Here is a 19,428-nt window from a genome sequence, read left to right on the forward strand (position 1 = left end):
CAGTCAGTCCTGGATGATCCCAGTCATCTACTGGATGATGAGTTCAGGTGTCTTCCATCAGGCCTCAGATTCAGCATTCCTAAATGTCGGACCAATAGGATGAGGAATTCTCTGGTTCCAGTTCCACTGTTCTGCTGAAGAACTCTTTGTAATGTTGGTGCTTTTGTCTTTAATGGATTATTTCTTGTATTTATTGTTGGTTTGTGGTCTGCGTGAAACTGCTGGCTGTAGAACAAATTGCCCCTCGGGGAGAATAAAGTTTACCTTGATAGAAAGCAGATACACACACACACACACACACACAGTGTAAACACAAAGAACATAAGAACACAAACAGCCTGGTCCCAGCTGAAGTCAGTTTGGTTTTAATGTTCTGCACCGGTTCTGGATGAACAGGTAGACAGGTAAACAGGTACAGATCAGTGGAACATCTGAAACCTTCAGCCTGAGCAGCCACAGCTCAGAGCGTCAAAGGTCAAAGGTCAGACATCTAACCCAGGGTTAGGGTAAAGGTCAAAGTACCCAGAAGCCCCTGCATGAGCACAAGGCCTTTCCAGTGTTTGTTCTTCTACAGCTCCGTCACAGATTTGATACTTTAACACTCAAAGATCAGTTTATGATAAATGTACATGAACATGAAAGAAAAGGAAGAAGTGCTGAAAAAACTGAGGAGATGAACCACAGAACAGAGAGAGAGAGAGAGACACAGAAAGAGAGAGAGAGACAGAGAGAGAGAGAGAGAGACAGAGAGAGAGAGAGACAGAGAGAGAGAGACAGAGAGACAGAGAGAGAGAGAGAGAGACAGAGAGACAGAAGAGAGAGAGAGACAGAGAGAGAGAGAGAGAGAGACAGAGAGAGAGAGAGAGAGACAGAGAGAGAGAGAGAGAGAGAGAGAGAGACCAGCCATAAGAATGGAATCACACTGTGGACTACTACTGCAGTACTGCAGAACTACTACAGTAGTAGTACTACAGCGGTACACAGTAGTACTACTACTACTGTAGTAGTTCTACTGTGTACTGCTGTATTCAGCCCCATTATTAACATGTGGTCTGAAGTCCTAGTGTTTGTGGACCCAGTTGGACCCGGTTGGACCCAGTTGGCCCAGTTGGACCCGGTTGGACCCAGCTGGACCCTGGTGCTGTGGGTCGGACTGACTGGACCTGTGGTGTTCTTCAGACTCCGTTCACGTCCTCAGCACTTCCTGATGCCATCGTCTACAGAACAGATGATGAATGAGTGGACCTAAGGTGGACTTCTGGGGTCACTGAGGATCCACCACCACAGGGGGTTCACAAGGTCCAGGTCTACCTGATGATTCACCACCACAGGGGGTTCACATGGTCCAGGTCTACCTGAGGATCCACCACCACAGTGGGTTCAGCAGCTCCAGGTCTACGTCCAGAACCTGGAGGATTCTACAGCAGCTCATAAACCAAATATACAAACAGGACTCAGTAGACACCAAGGACAAAGGCACCCTGTCCACCATGTCCTCCTGTCCACCATGTCCTCCCGTTCACCATGTCCACCATGTCCTCCTGGTCAGGGTCAAACCCATCAGGGTCCAGTGTCCTCTGGGTTCAGGATACCTCAGATCCCGGTCTGTGGTCCATGTTGGAGTTGTTGACAGACACTGGGACCCTTTTGGTTCTGGACTGGCTCGAGTTCCAGCGGCGCATTCTGCTGCAGTATCTGTCCTGGTCTTGGTCCTGGTCCTGGTTCCGGTCCGTCTGAGCATCTTCCAGAACAGCAGACAGATGGCGGGTGTTGTGAAGGACACGGAACAACAACCTTCAGAAGAAAAACACACAAGACAGTGGGACAGGACATACGGACATGGACGTCCAACGACGACATTTAACAACAGATGGAAACAAAACCAGGGACAAATAAACAATAGTGTCCACCAGTCCAAAACCAGGGACAAATAAACAATAGTGTCCACCAGTCCAAAACCAGGGACAAATAAACAATAGTGTCCACCAGTCCAAAACCAGGGACAAATAAACAATAGTGTCCACCAGTCCAAAACCAGGGACAAATAAACAATAGTGTCCACCAGTCCAAAACCAGGGACAAATAAACAATAGTGTCCACCAGTCCAAAACCAGGGACAAATAAACAATAGTGTCCACCAGTCCAAAACCAGGGACAAATAAACAGTTGTGGCCACGGGAACATAAACCTAGCTTAAGATAGCCTATGTGTCATGATTACTAGTTAGTTACTAGCGGGTTAGACACTGTCGTCATAATTATAATTTTTTCATCCATCTGCGTTTATCGGACCACCAGGCTAACGTTACCTACCAGAGCTGGTTCAAGACTACATCTTGCTAGCCTCTTGCTATAACCAGTCTAGGTAGTGGGCTAGTGCTCACTGATTATAGCCAAAGCCAGTGTGGGGATGCCATCATTAGTGACTCATCTGCAGGTACCAGTAGAACTGGCAGTACCAGTAGTCGTACCAGTAGCAGTAGTACCAGTGACACCATCAGTACCAGTCCCAGTAGTACCAGCCCCAGTACCAGTAGCCCAAGTGGTAGTAGTAGTACCAGTACCAGTAGCAGTAGTCCCAGTACCAGTACCACTAGTCCCAGTAGTACCAGTACCGGTCCCAGCAGTCCCAGTGACAGCAGTAGTACCAGTACCAGTCCCAGTAGTCCCAGTGGCAGTAGTAGTACCAGTCCCAGTAGTTCCAGTAGCCCCAGTAGTCCCAGTGGCAGTAGTAGTACCAGTCCCAGTAGTTCCAGTGGCAGCAGTAGTACCAGTACCAGAAGTCCCAGTAGTCCCAGTGGCAGTAGTAGTACCAGTACCAGTCCCAGTAGTCCTAGTGGCAGCAGTAGTACCAGTCCCAGTAGTCCCAGTGTCAGCAGTAGTACCAGTCCCAGTAGTCCCAGTGGCGGCAGTAGTACCAGTCCCAGTAGTCCCAGTAGTCCCAGTGGTCCCAGTAGTACCAGTGGCAGTAGTAGTACCAGTCCCAGTAGTCCCAGTGGCAATACCAGCAGTCCCAGTAGTCCCAGTGGCATTAGTAGCACCAGTTCCAGTTCCAGTAGTCCCAGTGGCAGCAGTAGTACCAGTCCCAGTAGTCCCAGTGGTAGCAGTAGTCCCAGTCCCAGTAGTCCCAGTGGAAGCAGTAGTAGAGTTACCTGGGTAAAAACACTGTCACAGTGGTCCCAGTAGTTCCAGTGGCAGTAGTACCAGTCCCAGTAGTCCCAGTACTCCCAGTAGTGGTAGACTTACCTGGGTACCAGTGTGGTCCCAGTGGTCCCAGTAGACTTACCTGGGTACCAGTGCGGTCCCAGTTGTCCCAGTGGACTTACCTGGGTACCTGTGCGGTACCAGTGGTCCCAGTAGACTTACCTGGGTACCAGTGCGGTCCCAGTGGTCCCAGTGGTCCCAGTAGACTTACCTGGGTACCTACCTGGGTACCAGTGCAGTCCCAGTGGTCCCAGTAGACTTACATGGGTACCAGTGCGGTCCCAGTAGATTTACCTGGGTAACAGTGCTGTCACAGTGGTCCCAGTAGTTCCAGTGGCAGTAGTCCCAGTACTCCCATTAGTGGTAGACTTACCTGGGTACATGTGCGGTCCCAGTGGTCCCAGTAGACTTACCTGGGTACCAGTGCGGTCCCAGTGGTCCCAGTGGTCCCAGTAGACTTACCTGGGTACCTACCTGGGTACCAGTGCGGTCCCAGTGGTCCCAGTAGACTTACCTGGGTACCAGTGCGGTCCCAGTGGTCCCAGTAGACTTACCTGGGTACCAGTGCGGTCCCAGTAGACTTACCTGGGTACCAGTGCGGTACCAGTGGTCCCAGTAGACTTACCTGGGTACCAGTGCGGTCCCAGTGGTCCCAGTGGTCCCAGTAGACTTACCTGGGTAACTACCTGGGTACCAGTGCAGTCCCAGTGGTCCCAGTAGACTTACATGGGTACCAGTGCGGTCCCAGTAGATTTACCTGGGTAACAGTGCTGTCACAGTGGTCCCAGTAGTTCCAGTGGCAGTAGTCCCAGTACTCCCATTAGTGGTAGACTTACCTGGGTACATGTGCGGTCCCAGTGGTCCCAGTAGACTTACCTGGGTACCAGTGCGGTCCCAGTGGTCCCAGTGGTCCCAGTAGACTTGCCTGGGTACCTACCTGGGTACCAGTGCGGTCCCAGTGGTCCCAGTAGACTTACCTGGGTACCAGTGCGGTCCCAGTGGTCCCAGTAGACTTACCTGGGTACCAGTGCGGTCCCAGTGGTCCCAGTAGACTTACCTGGGTACCAGTGCGGTCCCAGTAGACTTACCTGGGTACCAGTGCGGTCCCAGTAGACTTACCTGGGTACTAGTGCGGTCACCGTGGTCAGAACACAGATGATGTAGAACAGGGGCTCAGACATCTGCAGGGTCTCCACCCCCAGCAGGTTGGTGGGGGGGCTGCAGGTCACACACACCAGACTGAGCAGGAGCACGAAGGCGAAGTACGACCCCCCACTGAGCACCAGCACCAGCACATGGAGCCACGTCTGCAAAACATAACCAACCCAGGGTTAGAGGAGGGGCCTGGACCTGGACCTGCTGAAGGTTCTGGACCAGGCTCTGACCAGGGTGTGACTCTCAATGACTTGGTGAAGCAGAATGATGAGGAGGGCGGAGGTGTTGATCGGGGACCCCAAGGACAGGTCCCCAACGTCGGATCCAGCATAGGCCTGGAAGACAAGAGGGAGACCCATTAGTACCATATAGGACTGGACCACCATTAGTATCATATAGTACTGCACCACCATTAGTACCATATAATACTGGACCACCATTAGTACCATATAATACTGGACCACCATTAGTACCATACAGTACTGGAGCACCATTAGTACCATATAGTACCACCAATACAGAAACTGTCAAAGCTGGAGTGGGCAAACTCATTCATTCATTCATTCATTCATCTTCTGAACCCGCTTTTTCCTCACTAGGGTCACAGGGGCGGAGCCTATCCCAGCAACCTATGGGTGAAGGGGGGGTGGGGGGTTCACCCTGGACGAGTCTCCAGCTCATCCCAGGACTGAACATACAGAGCCGAACGACCGATCACTGTCACATTCACACCTACGGGCCATTTTAGGTCGACCAGTTAATTAACCAATCAGTGCATGTGTTTGGATGGTGGGAGGAGCCAGAGAACCCACGCTAACACGCTGGTGGCAGTGCTAACCACTGCACCGCTGTGTCACCCTGGGTGGAGAAACTCCAAAAGCATCAAAACAACATGAACTAACAGAAGGACAAAGGACACAATGAAAGGTTTGTTCATGACACAGGTGGACGTAGTGGACTTACAAAATAAGGCACAAAGAAGCAGACCAGACTTTGGTAGAAGGCATCCAGGACTGTGATCCAGAACATGAAGGGAACGTAGACCTGCAGAGGAACACAACACACTCTGAATAATGACTGGATGTCTGCGTTCATCTGTCCATACACCCTTTTTCAGCCTACGTCACATAATGTTGCGTTTGCATCTTGTCAGCAGAAGTGGTGCTGTTCTCCAGCCGTTCTGAATGACAAAGACGAGGTAGCAACTGGTTAGCAAACTTTTACAAACTGTTCCCAGTATCAACAGGTCTGGTTGTTGCGTATTCGGTTGTACAAATCGCTTTTCCACCAGAGGATTCAAGTTTTATTGGATTCCGACAGGATCACGACCATTTCAAAGCAACCGGCGGCGTCTGTGTCTGCAGACGATTAAAGGTGTGGACTGGAATGAGGACAGAAACCAACATCTACTCTTTCATTTTAGGGGAAAGCCTTGTTTACATTAGTGAACTGTTATCTACAAACCAACAACACCAAAAAGGCTTCTTACCTTCATACAGGTGCAGTTCACTGTGAGGACGTAGTTTTGTGGTTGGTTGATACTAACACAAGCTTCATACGTCGTTGTCTTGTGTCCTTGTCTTTGACTAGAGAAAACTTCCGATTTCAAAACACTAAACTCCGACTCTATGTCATGGTATCTGACATTCTGTACATGAGCACAGACAACAGATTCAGAAGCATCCAGGGACTTCTACGCTCACAGTTTCTCTGTGGTGTACACGCTCAACTAAATATGTATATTTGTCCACTTGCTAACGTCTTCAACCCACTCGTTAATAGAACGCAGATCTGGCAGTCGGACACCATTTGTCAAAGTCAACTTGTCCAGGTAACATTCACGATCTTTAGTCAATAATCTCCTTGCGTAGCTTGACAAGCTGTTTATCTCTGCTATACTTTTGTTGCCAAAATGCGCGTGCATACATCCTACGTCATCATTGTGTACAAACAGAAAAAAGGTCTATTGATACCAGAGTGTTTGATGAGACAGCTGCTGAAGCAGACCGAAAAGGCACTGACGATCAATAACCTAACGATGATACTCTGACAAACACTGTAGTTTAACATGAACTTTTTACGACATTTCGGTGATTCCATTACCAGTTTTATATTGCGCAATTGACATTTTGTGCATTTGTGCGAGTAGTGTAAACCCAGCTGGTGTGTTGATGCCTGGACGGTGGGACAGCTGTAAACCCTTACTGGGAATGCTCATGAACACTGGTGCACATTTGGACATGATGTGACAGGTGTTTTTTTTGACAGTGTTGAAAACCTGCTGACCTTGGAGGTCTGTCTGGTCTGGTAGAGCTCCGGAACCTCCATCAGGGTTCCTGCAGGAGTGTCCTGGTCCAGTACTCCATAGATAAGAGGAGGAATGGAGGTGAAGATGAGGTTGAAGAGGATCAGCACCCATGAGTTGGTCATGACGCTCCCAGAGAACCCACAGAAGAACTGGTACCAGAACAGCAGGTTCACGTACATCTGCAGCAGGGACCAGAACATACCAGAGACTCAACACCGGACTCAAGACCCTGTGAAAGGGTTCAGTCCTAGAATCAAACGTATGTTTGATTTGGTTTGATCTCAGTTATTGATAAAGAGGGTTTGAGATTTAACTAGAGTAGTGATGACCAACCAACCAACCACCCAACCACCCACCTAGCCAACCAACCGACCGATTGACCAACCAACCAACCAACCAACCACCCGACCGACCACCCACCCTGCCCCATGTCTCACCACATTCTTATAGATGAAGTAGAGGATCATATTTGCCAGACGAGAGTAGCACCAGTGGCCGTGGACCAGCAGCAGCTTACGGAGGTGTTTGAACCTGGAGATCGCAAAGTCGCTGGACATGACGGCCTGGGGACACACAGACATCCACATCCAAACCCTGGACCACAACAACCATGGACTATCTACAGGTATGTGTTGGACACATGTAGGACAGATGATGGAACTACTGGGGGGGGTTCTGGACCCAGTACCTGCATGCCTTCCTGACCGGAGATCCCAATGCCCACGTCAGCCACCTGGATCATACTCACATCATTGGCTCCATCACCTACAGGTGGAGAACAGCCGTTAGAACCACAGGTATGACACAAACACACCCACAGGTTCCACAGGTTCCCCCTCATGGACTTTCACTGCTTCATTGTTGTGTTTCAGGGCATTTTCACACCGCGTACCCGAGTCTGTTTGACCCCAAAGTCCGCTTAATCTTAACTGTGTGAATGCAAACGTTCCATGCTCTAGTACCGGACCCGAGTCCAGCTGAGAAGGTAGTCCTGGGTTCGGACTGTGTGGACTCCAGTACGGTACGAGGGCGTGTTCATACTGCATACCCGAGTCCCTGTATACAACTGTAAGAGGAACACCGGTCCATGTCCTACTACTGTGTTTGAAGGAAAACCCTGGTCCAACTTCAGATATGGGTTGTGTTCTGGTTCTGGTCCTGCTTACCTACAGCTACGGTCAGGACCTGGAGCCGGTCCTGGACCAGCCGGACCACCTGGCTCTTCTGTAAGGGGGTGGACCTGCAGCAGATGACGGCCTTACAACAGGTCGTCAGCTCCAGGAACAGGCTCTGCAGATCCTCCTGCAGGGCCCAGTCCAGAGTCCGGCCATCCACCACCAGGATGAAGCTGGTACTGGTTCTGGTTCTGGAGGTCAGGGACCGGTCCTCAGGCACCGCCATTGGACTGTCAATCAAACGGTCCTCAGCACACTGCACTTCCTGTTTGAGCTCCTGTAGTAAGACTGCACATGCATCCTGACAGACAGACAGACAGACAGATAAAGACAGACAGATACAGACAGACAGACAGATACAGACAGACAGAGACAGACAGACAGGCAGACAGACACAGACAGACAGACAGATACAGACAGACAGACAGACAGATACAGACGGACAGGCAGACAGACAGGCAGACAGACACAGACAGACAGACAGACAGATACAGACAGACAGACAGATACAGATGGACAGGCAGACAGACAGGCAGACAGACACAGACAGACAGACAGACAGATACAGACAGACAGACAGATACAGACAGACAGACAGACAGACAGATACAGACAGACAGATAAAGACAGATACAGACAGACAGACAGATACAGACAGATACAGACAGGCAGACAGGCAGATACAGACAGACAGACAGGCAGACAGACAGATACAGACAGACAGACAGACAGAAAGATAAAGACAGATACAGACAGACAGATACAGACAGACAGACAGACAGACAGATACAGACAGACAGACAGACAGATACAGACAGACAGGCAGACAGATACAGACAGACAGACAGACAGACAGACAGATACAGACAGACAGACAGACACAGACAGACAGACAGACAGATACAGACAGACAGACAGACAGACACAGACAGACAGACAGGCAGGCAGACAGACAGATACAGACAGACAGACAGACAGAAAGATAAAGACAGATACAGACAGACAGATACAGACAGACAGACAGACAGATACAGACAGACAGACAGACAGACAGACAGATACAGACAGATACAGACAGACAGATACAGACAGACAGACAGATACAGACAGACAGACAGACAGATACAGACAGACAGACACAGACAGACAGACAGACACAGACAGACAGACAGACAGACAGACAGACAGACAGACACAGACAGACAGGCAGACAGACAGATACAGACAGACAGACACAGACAGACAGACAGACAGACAGACAGATACAGACAGACAGATACAGGCAGACACAGACAGACAGACACAGACAGACAGACAGACAGACAGACAGACACAGACAGACAGACAGACAGACAGATACAGGCAGACAGACAGACAGACAGACACAGACAGACAGACAGACAGACACAGACAGACAGACAGATACTGTCACTTTACTGAATTCAACACATTACTTATAGAATCGGTCAGAGGTTTGGCAGTAACACAAACTAACTTTCTGCATAAATGCGATTCATTTGCCAATAAAAGTCTTTGAAAGTTACATAAAACACTTAGAAATGTTCTTATATAAACCTCAGACACCCTGATCCTAACCCTGGAGGTTAAATACAGGTCCAGCAGGTCCAGCAGGTCCAGCAGGTCCTGCAGGTCCGACCCCCACCTACCTTAGATCCACAGTTGGCTCTGAGGAGGCGGTCACTGGGACTCAGCAGTTTACAGGCGTTGGCGATGTTGATGGCGGTCTCCTGTTTGTCTCCTGTGAGGACCCATACTTTAATGCCGGCCCTCTGCAGAGCCTCGATGGTCTCTGGTACGTCCTCCTGCAGCCGGTCCACGATCCCTGTGGAACCTGGGTCAGGGGTCAGGACAGTCATCTATTCATGCATGTGTAAATTGCATTTACTTTTCTGAAGACATTTCCGTTTGTTCAGGTTATTCACATTTTTTGTAAAAGTACAGTTTGGTAATGTAAAAATTTTCATGTAATTTTACTTTTTTTACACCAAAAAAAACCCAAAAAACCGAGAAAATGTTGGGTTGTCATTCTTTATAGGTTATCCTTATAATATTTTACTAGTTCTGACCCAGATGAAATCTAATTGGACTGTATGTGTCTGTATGTGGAACCTGAATTCAAGTGATTTTGACACCATTGATTATTAACATCTTCAGTGTAATTTTTGCATTTCCTAAATTCATCCCGCTGGCCGCATGTTTGACACCTGTGTTCTAGATTATCTCCGGTTCATCTTTATTACCTCCGCCAAGGAGGTTATGTTTTTGCCAGGGTTTGTTTGTTTGTTTGTCTGTTTGTTTGTCTGTCCGTTAGTGTGCAACATAACTCAAAAAGTTACGGACAGATTTTGATGAAATTTTCAGGGTTTGTTGGAAATGGGATAAGGAAGAAATGATTAAATTTTGGTGGTGATTGGGGGTGGGGGCGCCCATGGGGGGGCCCATTTCCAACAAACCCTGAAAACTTTTTGAGTTATGTTGCACACTAACGGACAGACAAACAGACAGACAGACAAACAAACCCTGGCAAAAACATAACCTCCTTGGCGTGGGGGGGGGGCCCACGGGGGGGGCCACTGATCAGCCTTGGCGGAGGTCTGCGCTCTCCGAGTGCTTCTAGTATTAAATATAACTGTTGTCAGTTTGGGTCTTGGTTTGTCATTGAGGGGTGATAGTGGGTCCTGAACCCTAAACCCAGACCAGTTCAGAACCACCGCTCATGTATGAGGCTGAATCCAGGCCTTTGTCTGTGTTTGTAAAAACATTTTGGGTTGTGAGAATATTTGAGTCAGTCCACCGTCCAAAGGTGAAAGATGTGTGGTAAACTGCTGTTCTTTAGATGTCCACTAGAGGACAGACCCAAAGGTCCATCAGTCCCACAGGTCACATGATCAACACAAAAGGTGAAATAAACACATTTGCATATAATGTACGAGGGGGGGCTGAAAAGTTCCCAGCCTGAGTAAGAAGCAGTTCTTCCACAGCAGTGAAACTGGGCAGACATCCAGTTCAACCTGTCCTCATACTGACTGCATGGTGTCCTTCAGATAAACCCACTGGAGAAATACTGTAGGACTGTGAACAGTAGGACTACTGACATGTGAACAGCAGGACTACAGACATGTGAACAGTAGGACAACAGACATGTGAACAGTAGGACTACAGACATCTGAACAGTAGGACTACAGACGTATGAACAGTAGGACTACAGACATGTGAACAGTAGGACTACAGACGTCTGAACAGTAGGACTACAGACATGTGAACAGTAGGACTACAGACATGTGAACAGTAGGACTACAGACATGTGAACAGTAGGACTACAGACATGTGAACAGTAGGACTACAGACATGTGAACAGTAGGACTACAGACATTTGAACAGTAGGACAACAGACATGTGAACAGTGGGACTACAGACATGTGAACAGTAGGACTACAGACATTTGAACAGTAGGACTACAGACATGTGAACAGTAGGACTACAGACATTTCATGAACCATCTGTGGCACTGTGGTCTGATCAAATGTGTGCAGAAAAAGGGCTGACCCCCCCCCCCCCCAGGACATTCAGGCTGACATGGTGTCTATAGGGGCTGATGCTCCAGCTTTATCAGCTGTGCAAAACTGAGAAGAATTCAAGGTGGGGGGGGGGGGGTGAAAAGCAAACATTTTCCTGAAATGTCTGTAGTCCTACTGTTCAAATGTCAGTAGTCCTACTGTTCACATGTCTGTAGTCCTACTGTTCAAATGTCTGTAGTCCTACTGTTCACACGTCTGTTGTCCTACTGTTCACATGTCTGTAGTCCTACTGTTCACATGTCTGTTGTCCTACTGTTCACATGTCTGTAGTCCTACTGTTCACATGTCTGTTGTCCTACTGTTCACATGTCTGTAGTCCTACTGTTCACATGTCTGTTGTCCTACTGTTCACATGTCTGTAGTCCTACTGTTCACATGTCTGTTGTCCTACTGTTCACATGTCTGTAGTCCTACTGTTCAAATGTCTGTAGTCCTACTGTTCAAATGTCTGTTGTCCTGCTGTTCACATGTCTGTAGTCCTACTGTTCAAATGTCTGTAGTCCTACTGTTCAAATGTCTGTAGTCCTACTGTTCAAATGTCTGTTGTCCTGCTGTTCACATGTCTGTAGTCCTGCTGTTCACATGTCTGTTGTCCTACTGTTCAAATGTCAGTAGTCCTACTGTTCAAATGTCTGTAGTCCTGCTGTTCAAATGTCTGTAGTCCTACTGTTCACATGTCTGTAGTCCTACTGTTCAAATGTCTGTAGTCCTGCTGTTCAAATATCTGTAGTCCTACTGTTCGCATGTCTGTAGTCCTACTGTTCACACGTCTGTAGTCCTACTGTTCACATGTCTGTAGTCCTACTGTTCAAATGTCTGTAGTCCTACTGTTCACATGTCTGTTGTCCTACTGTTCACGTCTGTAGTCCTACTGTTCAAATGTCTGTAGTCCTACTGTTCACATGTCTGTTGTCCTACTGTTCACATGTCTGTAGTCCTACTGTTCAAATGTCTGTATTCCTACTGTTCAAATGTCTGTAGTCCTGCTGTTCAAATGTCTGTAGTCCTACTGTTCACATGTCTGTAGTCCTACTGTTCACGTCTGTAGTCCTACTGTTCAAATGTCTGTAGTCCTACTGTTCACATGTCTGTTGTCCTACTGTTCACATGTCTGTAGTCCTACTGTTCAAATGTCTGTAGTCCTACTGTTCAAATGTCTGTAGTCCTACTGTTCAAATGTCTGTAGTCCTGCTGTTCAAATGTCTGTAGTCCTACTGTTCACATGTCTGTAGTCCTGCTGTTCGCATGTCTGTAGTCCTGCTGTTCGCATGTCTGTAGTCCTACTGTTCACATGTCTGTAGTCCTACTGTTCACATGTCTGTATTTCTGCTGTTCGCATGTCTGTAGTCCTTCTGTTCGCATGTCTGTAGTCCTGCTGTTCGCATGTCTGTAGTCCTTCTGTTCGCATGTCTGTAGTCCTACTGTTCACATGTCAGTAGTCCTACTGTTCACATGTCTGTAGTCCTACTGTTCAAATGTCTGTAGTCCTGCTGTTCACATGTCTGTAGTCCTGCTGTTCGCATGTCTGTAGTCCTTCTGTTCGCATGTCTGTAGTCCTACTGTTCACATGTCAGTAGTCCTACTGTTCACAGTCCTACAGTATTTCTCCAGTGGGTTTGTCTGAAGGACACCATGCAGTCAGTATGAGGACAGGTTGAACTGGATGTCTGCCCAGTTTCACTGCTGTGGAAGAACTGCTTCTTACTCAGGCTGGGAACTTTTCAGCCCCCCCCCCCCCCATATAAGTTATATTGATTTCATTTGTCACGTTTTTTATCAAACTACACCTCTGCTCTGCACTCAACAAATGGAGGCTGGTCGGTTGGTCAGTGGGTCAGTCCGTTGGTCAGTTGGTCAGTCCATTGGTCAGTCAGTCAGTCAGTGGGTCAGTCTGTTGGTCAGTCAGTCAGTTGACCACTTATGGTCTGGACATAGAGAGTGTGTTTGTACCAGGTGGTCTTTGGGCTGATGGGATACACTGACAGAAGAGTCCAGTGTGTGTGTGTGTGTGTGTGTGTGTGTATATGTGTGTGTGTGTGTGTGTGTGTATGTATGTGTGTGTGTGTGTATGTGTGTCTGTATGTATATGTGTGTGTGTGTGTATGTGTATATGTGTGTCTGTGTGTGTGTATGTATATGTGTGTGTATGTTGTGTGTGTGTATGTTGTGTGTGTATATGTGTGTGTGTGTTACCCAGCAGTGTCAGTTGTGTCTCCAGTCTTTGTGCTGACTCTAACATCATCTCCTCTCTGTTGTCGATGCTGCTCTCCGCCAGCAGCTGCTTCTTCAGCCAAACTTCATACTCCTCCTCCTCCAAAACCTGACACACACACACACACACACACACACACACACAGTTGTGTGGTTGCTGAACTTTCTTAATCCGTGTATCATTCATTCATTCGTTTTTCAATTTAAAACCAAAAATCAAAAAACAAAAGAACAACAAATTTTTTTGTTTTTCATTTTCAAAACCAGAATGAAAGACGGATAACGGTTTGTTTTTCCATTTCCCGATTTTGTGTCAAATGAAAAATGAAAAAAAAAAAAAAAGGATAACGACGGTTTCATCCGATTTTGCTATTTTCAATATAGTTCAGTTGTCTGGCCCGGAAGTAGTCGTAACTAGGGAAAAAATAAACAAACGGAATCATGGCCGGACTGGAGGAATAGTTGCTATAATTAAGCTGTCGTTAATCTCGTTAATTCAGAAAATTAGAGCTGAATTTATTTTTTTGAGTAAATGCAATACGCTTCCGAATCAAACAGCAGCTTAATTATAGCAAATATTCCTCCAGTCTGGCCATGATTCCGTTTGTTTATTTTTTCCCTAGTTACGACTACTTCTGGGTCAGACAACTGAACTATACTGAAAATAGCAAAAATGGATTAAACGGTTGTTATCCGTTTTTTCCATTTTTTTATTTGAGCACAAAATCAGGAAATGTAAAAACGAACCGTTATCCGTTTTTCATTCTGGTTTTGAAATTGAAAAACAAAAAAACAAGTCATTTGGGTTTTTTTGATTTTTGGTTTTAAATTGAAAATTACAGATCAAACCTGAGGATTATTTATTATTATTATTATTATTATTATTATTATTATTATTATTATTATTATATTTATTATTTTATTTATTATCTTATTTATTTATTATAATTGGTTAAAGTATCAAACCACTTCCTGTTTCTCCATGTACTTTTCTGTTTATATAAAACAGATCTCAGCAGTTTATGGGATTTGTTTGTAGCTCAGTGAGCTCTAGTGTAAATTATTCCACAACTCCTCATGTCAGTCATCCAGTCCTTCTAGTCCAAGAGTAAAAACGCACTATCACACAGAACAGCTCAGAGAATAAAATCACATTACAAAGTAAAAGGAATTCAGCGTTTAAACCAAACTTGTGAGAATCAAAGGAAAAACAACTATTAATGATTCTGATGAATAGAATAAATGGTTCAGATGAGTATTAAAGGACTGTAAATGGCTAAAGCAGGGCTGTCACTCATTTTACTGTCAGGAATATCAGACTGTTTCCTGAGGTTTTTACCTTTTTAGCGATGCACAGAGTGCGCAGACCTTCTGTGGCGTATCCGTCTAAATGTTTCTGGGTCTGTTCTCTGATGTGATGGTACAGGTCCTGAGCCTGCTCAGCACCTGAAACACACACACACACACACACACACACACACACACACACACACCATCATCATCATCTTTATTTGCAGACTTGGGAGTCCATTTAAAAACAAACAAACAAGCAATCAACGAACAGAATACATTTAAAATCACAGGTTAAAAATACAAATGAAACATCATCAGTATTATAAAAGACAGCTGTACCAGTGTCACCACTGGGATGACTGGTTTCACACTGAACTATGACTGGGATTAATCAAAAGCTGAATGATGGAATTCTGAGAATCGTTCGGTCGACAGGTAAATTTGCATATTAAATTTCTCCTAAGAGCCTGAAAAGTGTTCACTCCTGCACTGCAGAATAACTCACCTGCGCTAGTCCATCCAGGTTTTTTAAACAGTATTCTCATGGAATCATTATGCAACTTTGAGCTTCTGTAAGCTAGCCTTTTTAAACCTGGACGACCAGGGGGCAGTAGAAAGAGAAGGACAATCTGCTCTGAACAGATTCTTCTGGACATTTTCTGTACACATTGAGAATTTTCTTGCCAACACATTAGCCTGGGCATATAACATCTGACATTGCCTGTCCATATCATCATCATCAGACATTTGATCCATAATAAAGTGACCTAAATACTTTATTTTGGTGCTCACACTCAGCTCCTGTCCTGACAGGTAAAAATTAGGACAGTTTAGGCCCTTGTCCCCTTTTGTTCTGCAGATCAAAAGTGTGCTCTTTGTAACATTATATTACACTTCATATGTAAGCCCATAACCAGAACATATACTCAGCAGCTGCTCAAACCCAGCACTGCCAGGGAAAAAATGGACAAATCATCAGCAGACATGAGGTGACTGAGTCTACTGTTAACAAACACACCAGTTTTGCATCCATTCAGCTGTTTAGATAGGTTGTCCATGTACACGTTAAAGAGTGCAGGAGAAAGCAGCCCCCCCCCCCCCCCCCCCCCCCCGCACACTGTTGCTCACTGCAAAGGGGGAGGACATTTTCTCTTCCCATTTGACTCGCATACTGTGGTTTGCATACCAGTACACCAGAAGCCTTCATACAGAATCAGGAACCCCCTTTTCACTTAGTTTCATAAACAAGTTTCGATGACTGACACGATCGAAGGCCTTAGAGGCATCAGCACATCCTATCAGGACTGAGCAGTTCTTCCTCCTACAAACCTCAACAGCTTCTTTCAAGGCATAAATACAAAGATCAGTACCATGCTTAGATTTAAAGCTGAACCGGTTATCTGTGGTACCAATATATTTAGAAACACACACCTTCATGTCCTTTTCCTTTGGAGAAAAACTCACTGAATCCAATAGTCAGATGGTCCAGTCGTCTGATTGGTCAGTCCCAGTCTTGTCCCACCTCCCTGTCCACTAATCAGGTACAGAGGATGGTTTCATCAGTTCTGAATAATGACTCCCATCCTTTACAGGGGGGGGGCGATTTCAGCTCCTTTCCTCTGGATGAAGGTGTTTAAGTCCCAGGTGCAGGACACAGCGTTTATAAAAACACTTTTGTTCCTGTCGCCGTCACTGAGCTCAAGAAGAAAAGGTCACATTGCACTTCTTCTTCTGTGCTGTATTTATTATTATTGTGACTTCTAATTTTTACATATTATGTTTTTATCCTGGTTTGCATGAGTCTGTACGAGTGTGCACGAGTCTGTACGAGTGTGCATGTGTCTGTATGAGTGTGCACGAGTCTGTACGAGTGTGCACGAGTCTGTATGAGTGTGCACGAGTCTGTACGAGTGTGCATGTGTCTGTATGAGTGTGCACGAGTCTGTACGAGTGTGCACGAGTCTGTACGAGTGTGCACGAGTCTGTACGAGTGTGCATGTGTCTGTATGAGTGTGCACGAGTCTGTACGAGTGTGCACGAGTCTGTACGAGTGTGCATGTGTCTGTATGAGTGTGCACGAGTCTGTATGAGTGTACATGTGTCTGTATGAGTGTGCACGAGTCTGTATGAGTGTGCACGAGTCTGTATGAGTGTGCACGTGTCTGTATGAGTGTGCACGAGTCTGTATGAGTGTGCACGTGTCTGTATGAGTGTGCACGTGTCTGTATGAGTGTGCACGAGTCTGTATGAGTGTGCACGAGTCTGTATGAGTGTACACGTGTCTGTATGAGTGTGCACGTGTCTGTATGAGTGTGCATGTGTCTGTATGAGTGTGCACGTGTCTGTATGAGTGTGCACGAGTCTGTATGAGTGTGCACGTGTCTGTATGAGTGTGCACGTGTCTGTATGAGTGTGCATGTGTCTGTATGAGTGTGTATGTGTCTGTATGAGTGTGCACGTGTCTGTATGAGTGTGCACGAGTCTGTATGAGTGTGCACGAGTCTGTATGAGTGTACACGTGTCTGTATGAGTGTGCACGTGTCTGTATGAGTGTGTCTGTGTCTGTATGAGTGTGCATGTGTCTGTATGAGTGTGCACGTGTCTGTATGAGTGTGCACGAGTCTGTATGAGTGTGCACGAGTCTGTATGAGAGTACACGTGTCTGTATGAGTGTGCATGTGTCTGTATGAGTGTGCACGAGTCTGTATGAGTGTGCATGTGTCTGTATGAGTGTGCACGTGTCTGTATGAGTGTGCACGTGTCTGTATGAGTGTGCACGAGTCTGTATGAGTGTGCACGTGTCTGTATGAGTGTGCACGTGTCTGTATGAGTGTGCACAAGTCTGTATGAGTGTGCATGTGTCTGTATGAGTGTACATGTGTCTGTATGAGTGTGCATGTGTCTGTATGAGTGTGCACGAGTCTGTATGAGTGTACACGAGTCTGTATGAGTGTGCACGAGTCTGTATGAGTGTACACGTGTCTGTATGAGTGTGCATGTGTCTGTATGAGTGTGCACGAGTCTGTATGAATGTACTCGTGTCTGTATGGGTGTGCATGTGTCTGTATGAGTGTACACGGGTCTGTATGAGTGTGCGTGTGTCTGTGTGTGTATGGGTGTGCATGTGTCTGTATGAGTGTGCACATGTCTGTATGAGTGTGCACGTGTCTGTATGAGTGTGCACGAGTCTGTATGAGTGTGCGTGTGTGTGTGTGTGTATGGGTGTGCATGTGTCTGTATGAGTGTGCATGTGTCTGTATGAGTGTGCACGAGTCTGTATGAGTGTGCACGTGTCTGTATGAGTGTACATGTGTCTGTATGAGTGTGCATGTGTCTGTATGAGTGTGCATGTGTCTGTATGAGTGTACATGTGTCTGTATGAGTGTGCATGTGTGTGTGTGTGTGTGTGTGTGTGTATGGGTGTGCATGTGTCTGTATGAGTGTGCACGAGTCTGTATGAGTGTGCACGTGTCTGTATGGGTGTGCATGTGTCTGTATGAGTGTGCACGTGTCTGTATGAGTGTGTGTGTGTGTGTGTGTGTGTGTGTGTCTGTATGGGTGTGCATGTGTCTGTATGGGTGTGCACGGCGGTCACATGGCCGACCTGCTGTCCTATAAATCCGATAAGGTTTAGTTCAATCAAAGGTTCAGTCGTGTTGTTTTTTAATTTTTTTTTTTTCCAGTCGTGTTCTTGGATGGGTGTGTTTAAATGACCTCTGTTGTGATCTGGTGCTGTACAGAACAGAACCCTGACTGGACCACCTGTGGGGGGGTGGGGGGGTGTACCTTTGGATGCTGCGGTCAGGTCCATGATGACGGAGTCGGCTCCTTTGGTGTAGACCACCACCTGTCCGGTCAGAGGGTGGCGGACCACCACAGACATCCTCTTCCTGTTGGAGTCGAAGGGCAGGACGTGGAGCAGCTGGACGGTCAGAGATCCGATCCCCGGCAGATCCACCAGGAGGCTCTCCGCAGAGCGCCCCCGCAGGGTGCACTGGTAGGCCCGGGCGGCGTGGACCAGCGCCGCCTCGTCCGGACTCTCGGCCTCGTACAGCAGAGTGTCGTCGGAGTCGCCTTCGCCGTCTGCGGCCGAGTCCTCCGCACCCGGCCCGGTCCGGTCTGCGTTTGCACCCCCGGCCCCCCCCTTTGTGTCTGCGTCCTCCAGGTTCTCAGCCTCCACTTGGTTCGGTGTGGCCTCCGGGCCCCCCTCATGGCCCGGATCTGAAGCCGGTTCTGAAGCACCGGTGTTACCGCTGCTGTTGGGGGGTAGGGAGAAGGTGAAGGATCCGGTCTTGCCTCGTGCAAAGAGGCGGCTGGTGAAGCTGTGGGGGCTGCCTTTGATCTGAGGGGGGGTCAGCGTGGACAGGGCCGACAGCGGGGAGAAGCTGAAGCGCTGGAACATCTGCTTGATCTCCTCCAGAGACTTGAGAGGCGTCCTGGCTTCAGGCAACTGGAACCAAACAAACAACCAAACACATGGAGTC

General features: G+C 47.3%; 1 protein-coding gene across 1 annotated transcript in view; it reads right to left on the minus strand.

Moving 5' to 3' along the window:
• Positions 1 to 349: 349 nt before the first annotated feature.
• Positions 350 to 19,428, minus strand: part of atp10d (ATPase phospholipid transporting 10D) — a 70,827-nt gene continuing 51,748 nt past the window's right edge. Inside the window, exons 12-23 of the mRNA XM_030130780.1 lie at positions 18,731 to 19,394; positions 14,991 to 15,097; positions 13,634 to 13,760; positions 9,509 to 9,693; positions 7,833 to 8,142; positions 7,355 to 7,431; positions 7,104 to 7,229; positions 6,645 to 6,845; positions 5,322 to 5,402; positions 4,589 to 4,693; positions 4,323 to 4,510; positions 350 to 1,794 (exon numbers count right to left, since the gene is read on the minus strand). Coding sequence (XP_029986640.1) covers positions 1,584 to 1,794; positions 4,323 to 4,510; positions 4,589 to 4,693; positions 5,322 to 5,402; positions 6,645 to 6,845; positions 7,104 to 7,229; positions 7,355 to 7,431; positions 7,833 to 8,142; positions 9,509 to 9,693; positions 13,634 to 13,760; positions 14,991 to 15,097; positions 18,731 to 19,394 — 2,382 coding nt within the window. The 3' untranslated portion in view covers positions 350 to 1,583. The remainder of the gene's footprint in view (positions 1,795 to 4,322; positions 4,511 to 4,588; positions 4,694 to 5,321; positions 5,403 to 6,644; positions 6,846 to 7,103; positions 7,230 to 7,354; positions 7,432 to 7,832; positions 8,143 to 9,508; positions 9,694 to 13,633; positions 13,761 to 14,990; positions 15,098 to 18,730; positions 19,395 to 19,428) is intronic.

The sequence above is a fragment of the Sphaeramia orbicularis genome, unplaced genomic scaffold, assembly GCF_902148855.1.
Source record: "Sphaeramia orbicularis unplaced genomic scaffold, fSphaOr1.1, whole genome shotgun sequence".
In the NCBI taxonomy this organism is placed as follows: domain Eukaryota; kingdom Metazoa; phylum Chordata; class Actinopteri; order Kurtiformes; family Apogonidae; genus Sphaeramia; species Sphaeramia orbicularis.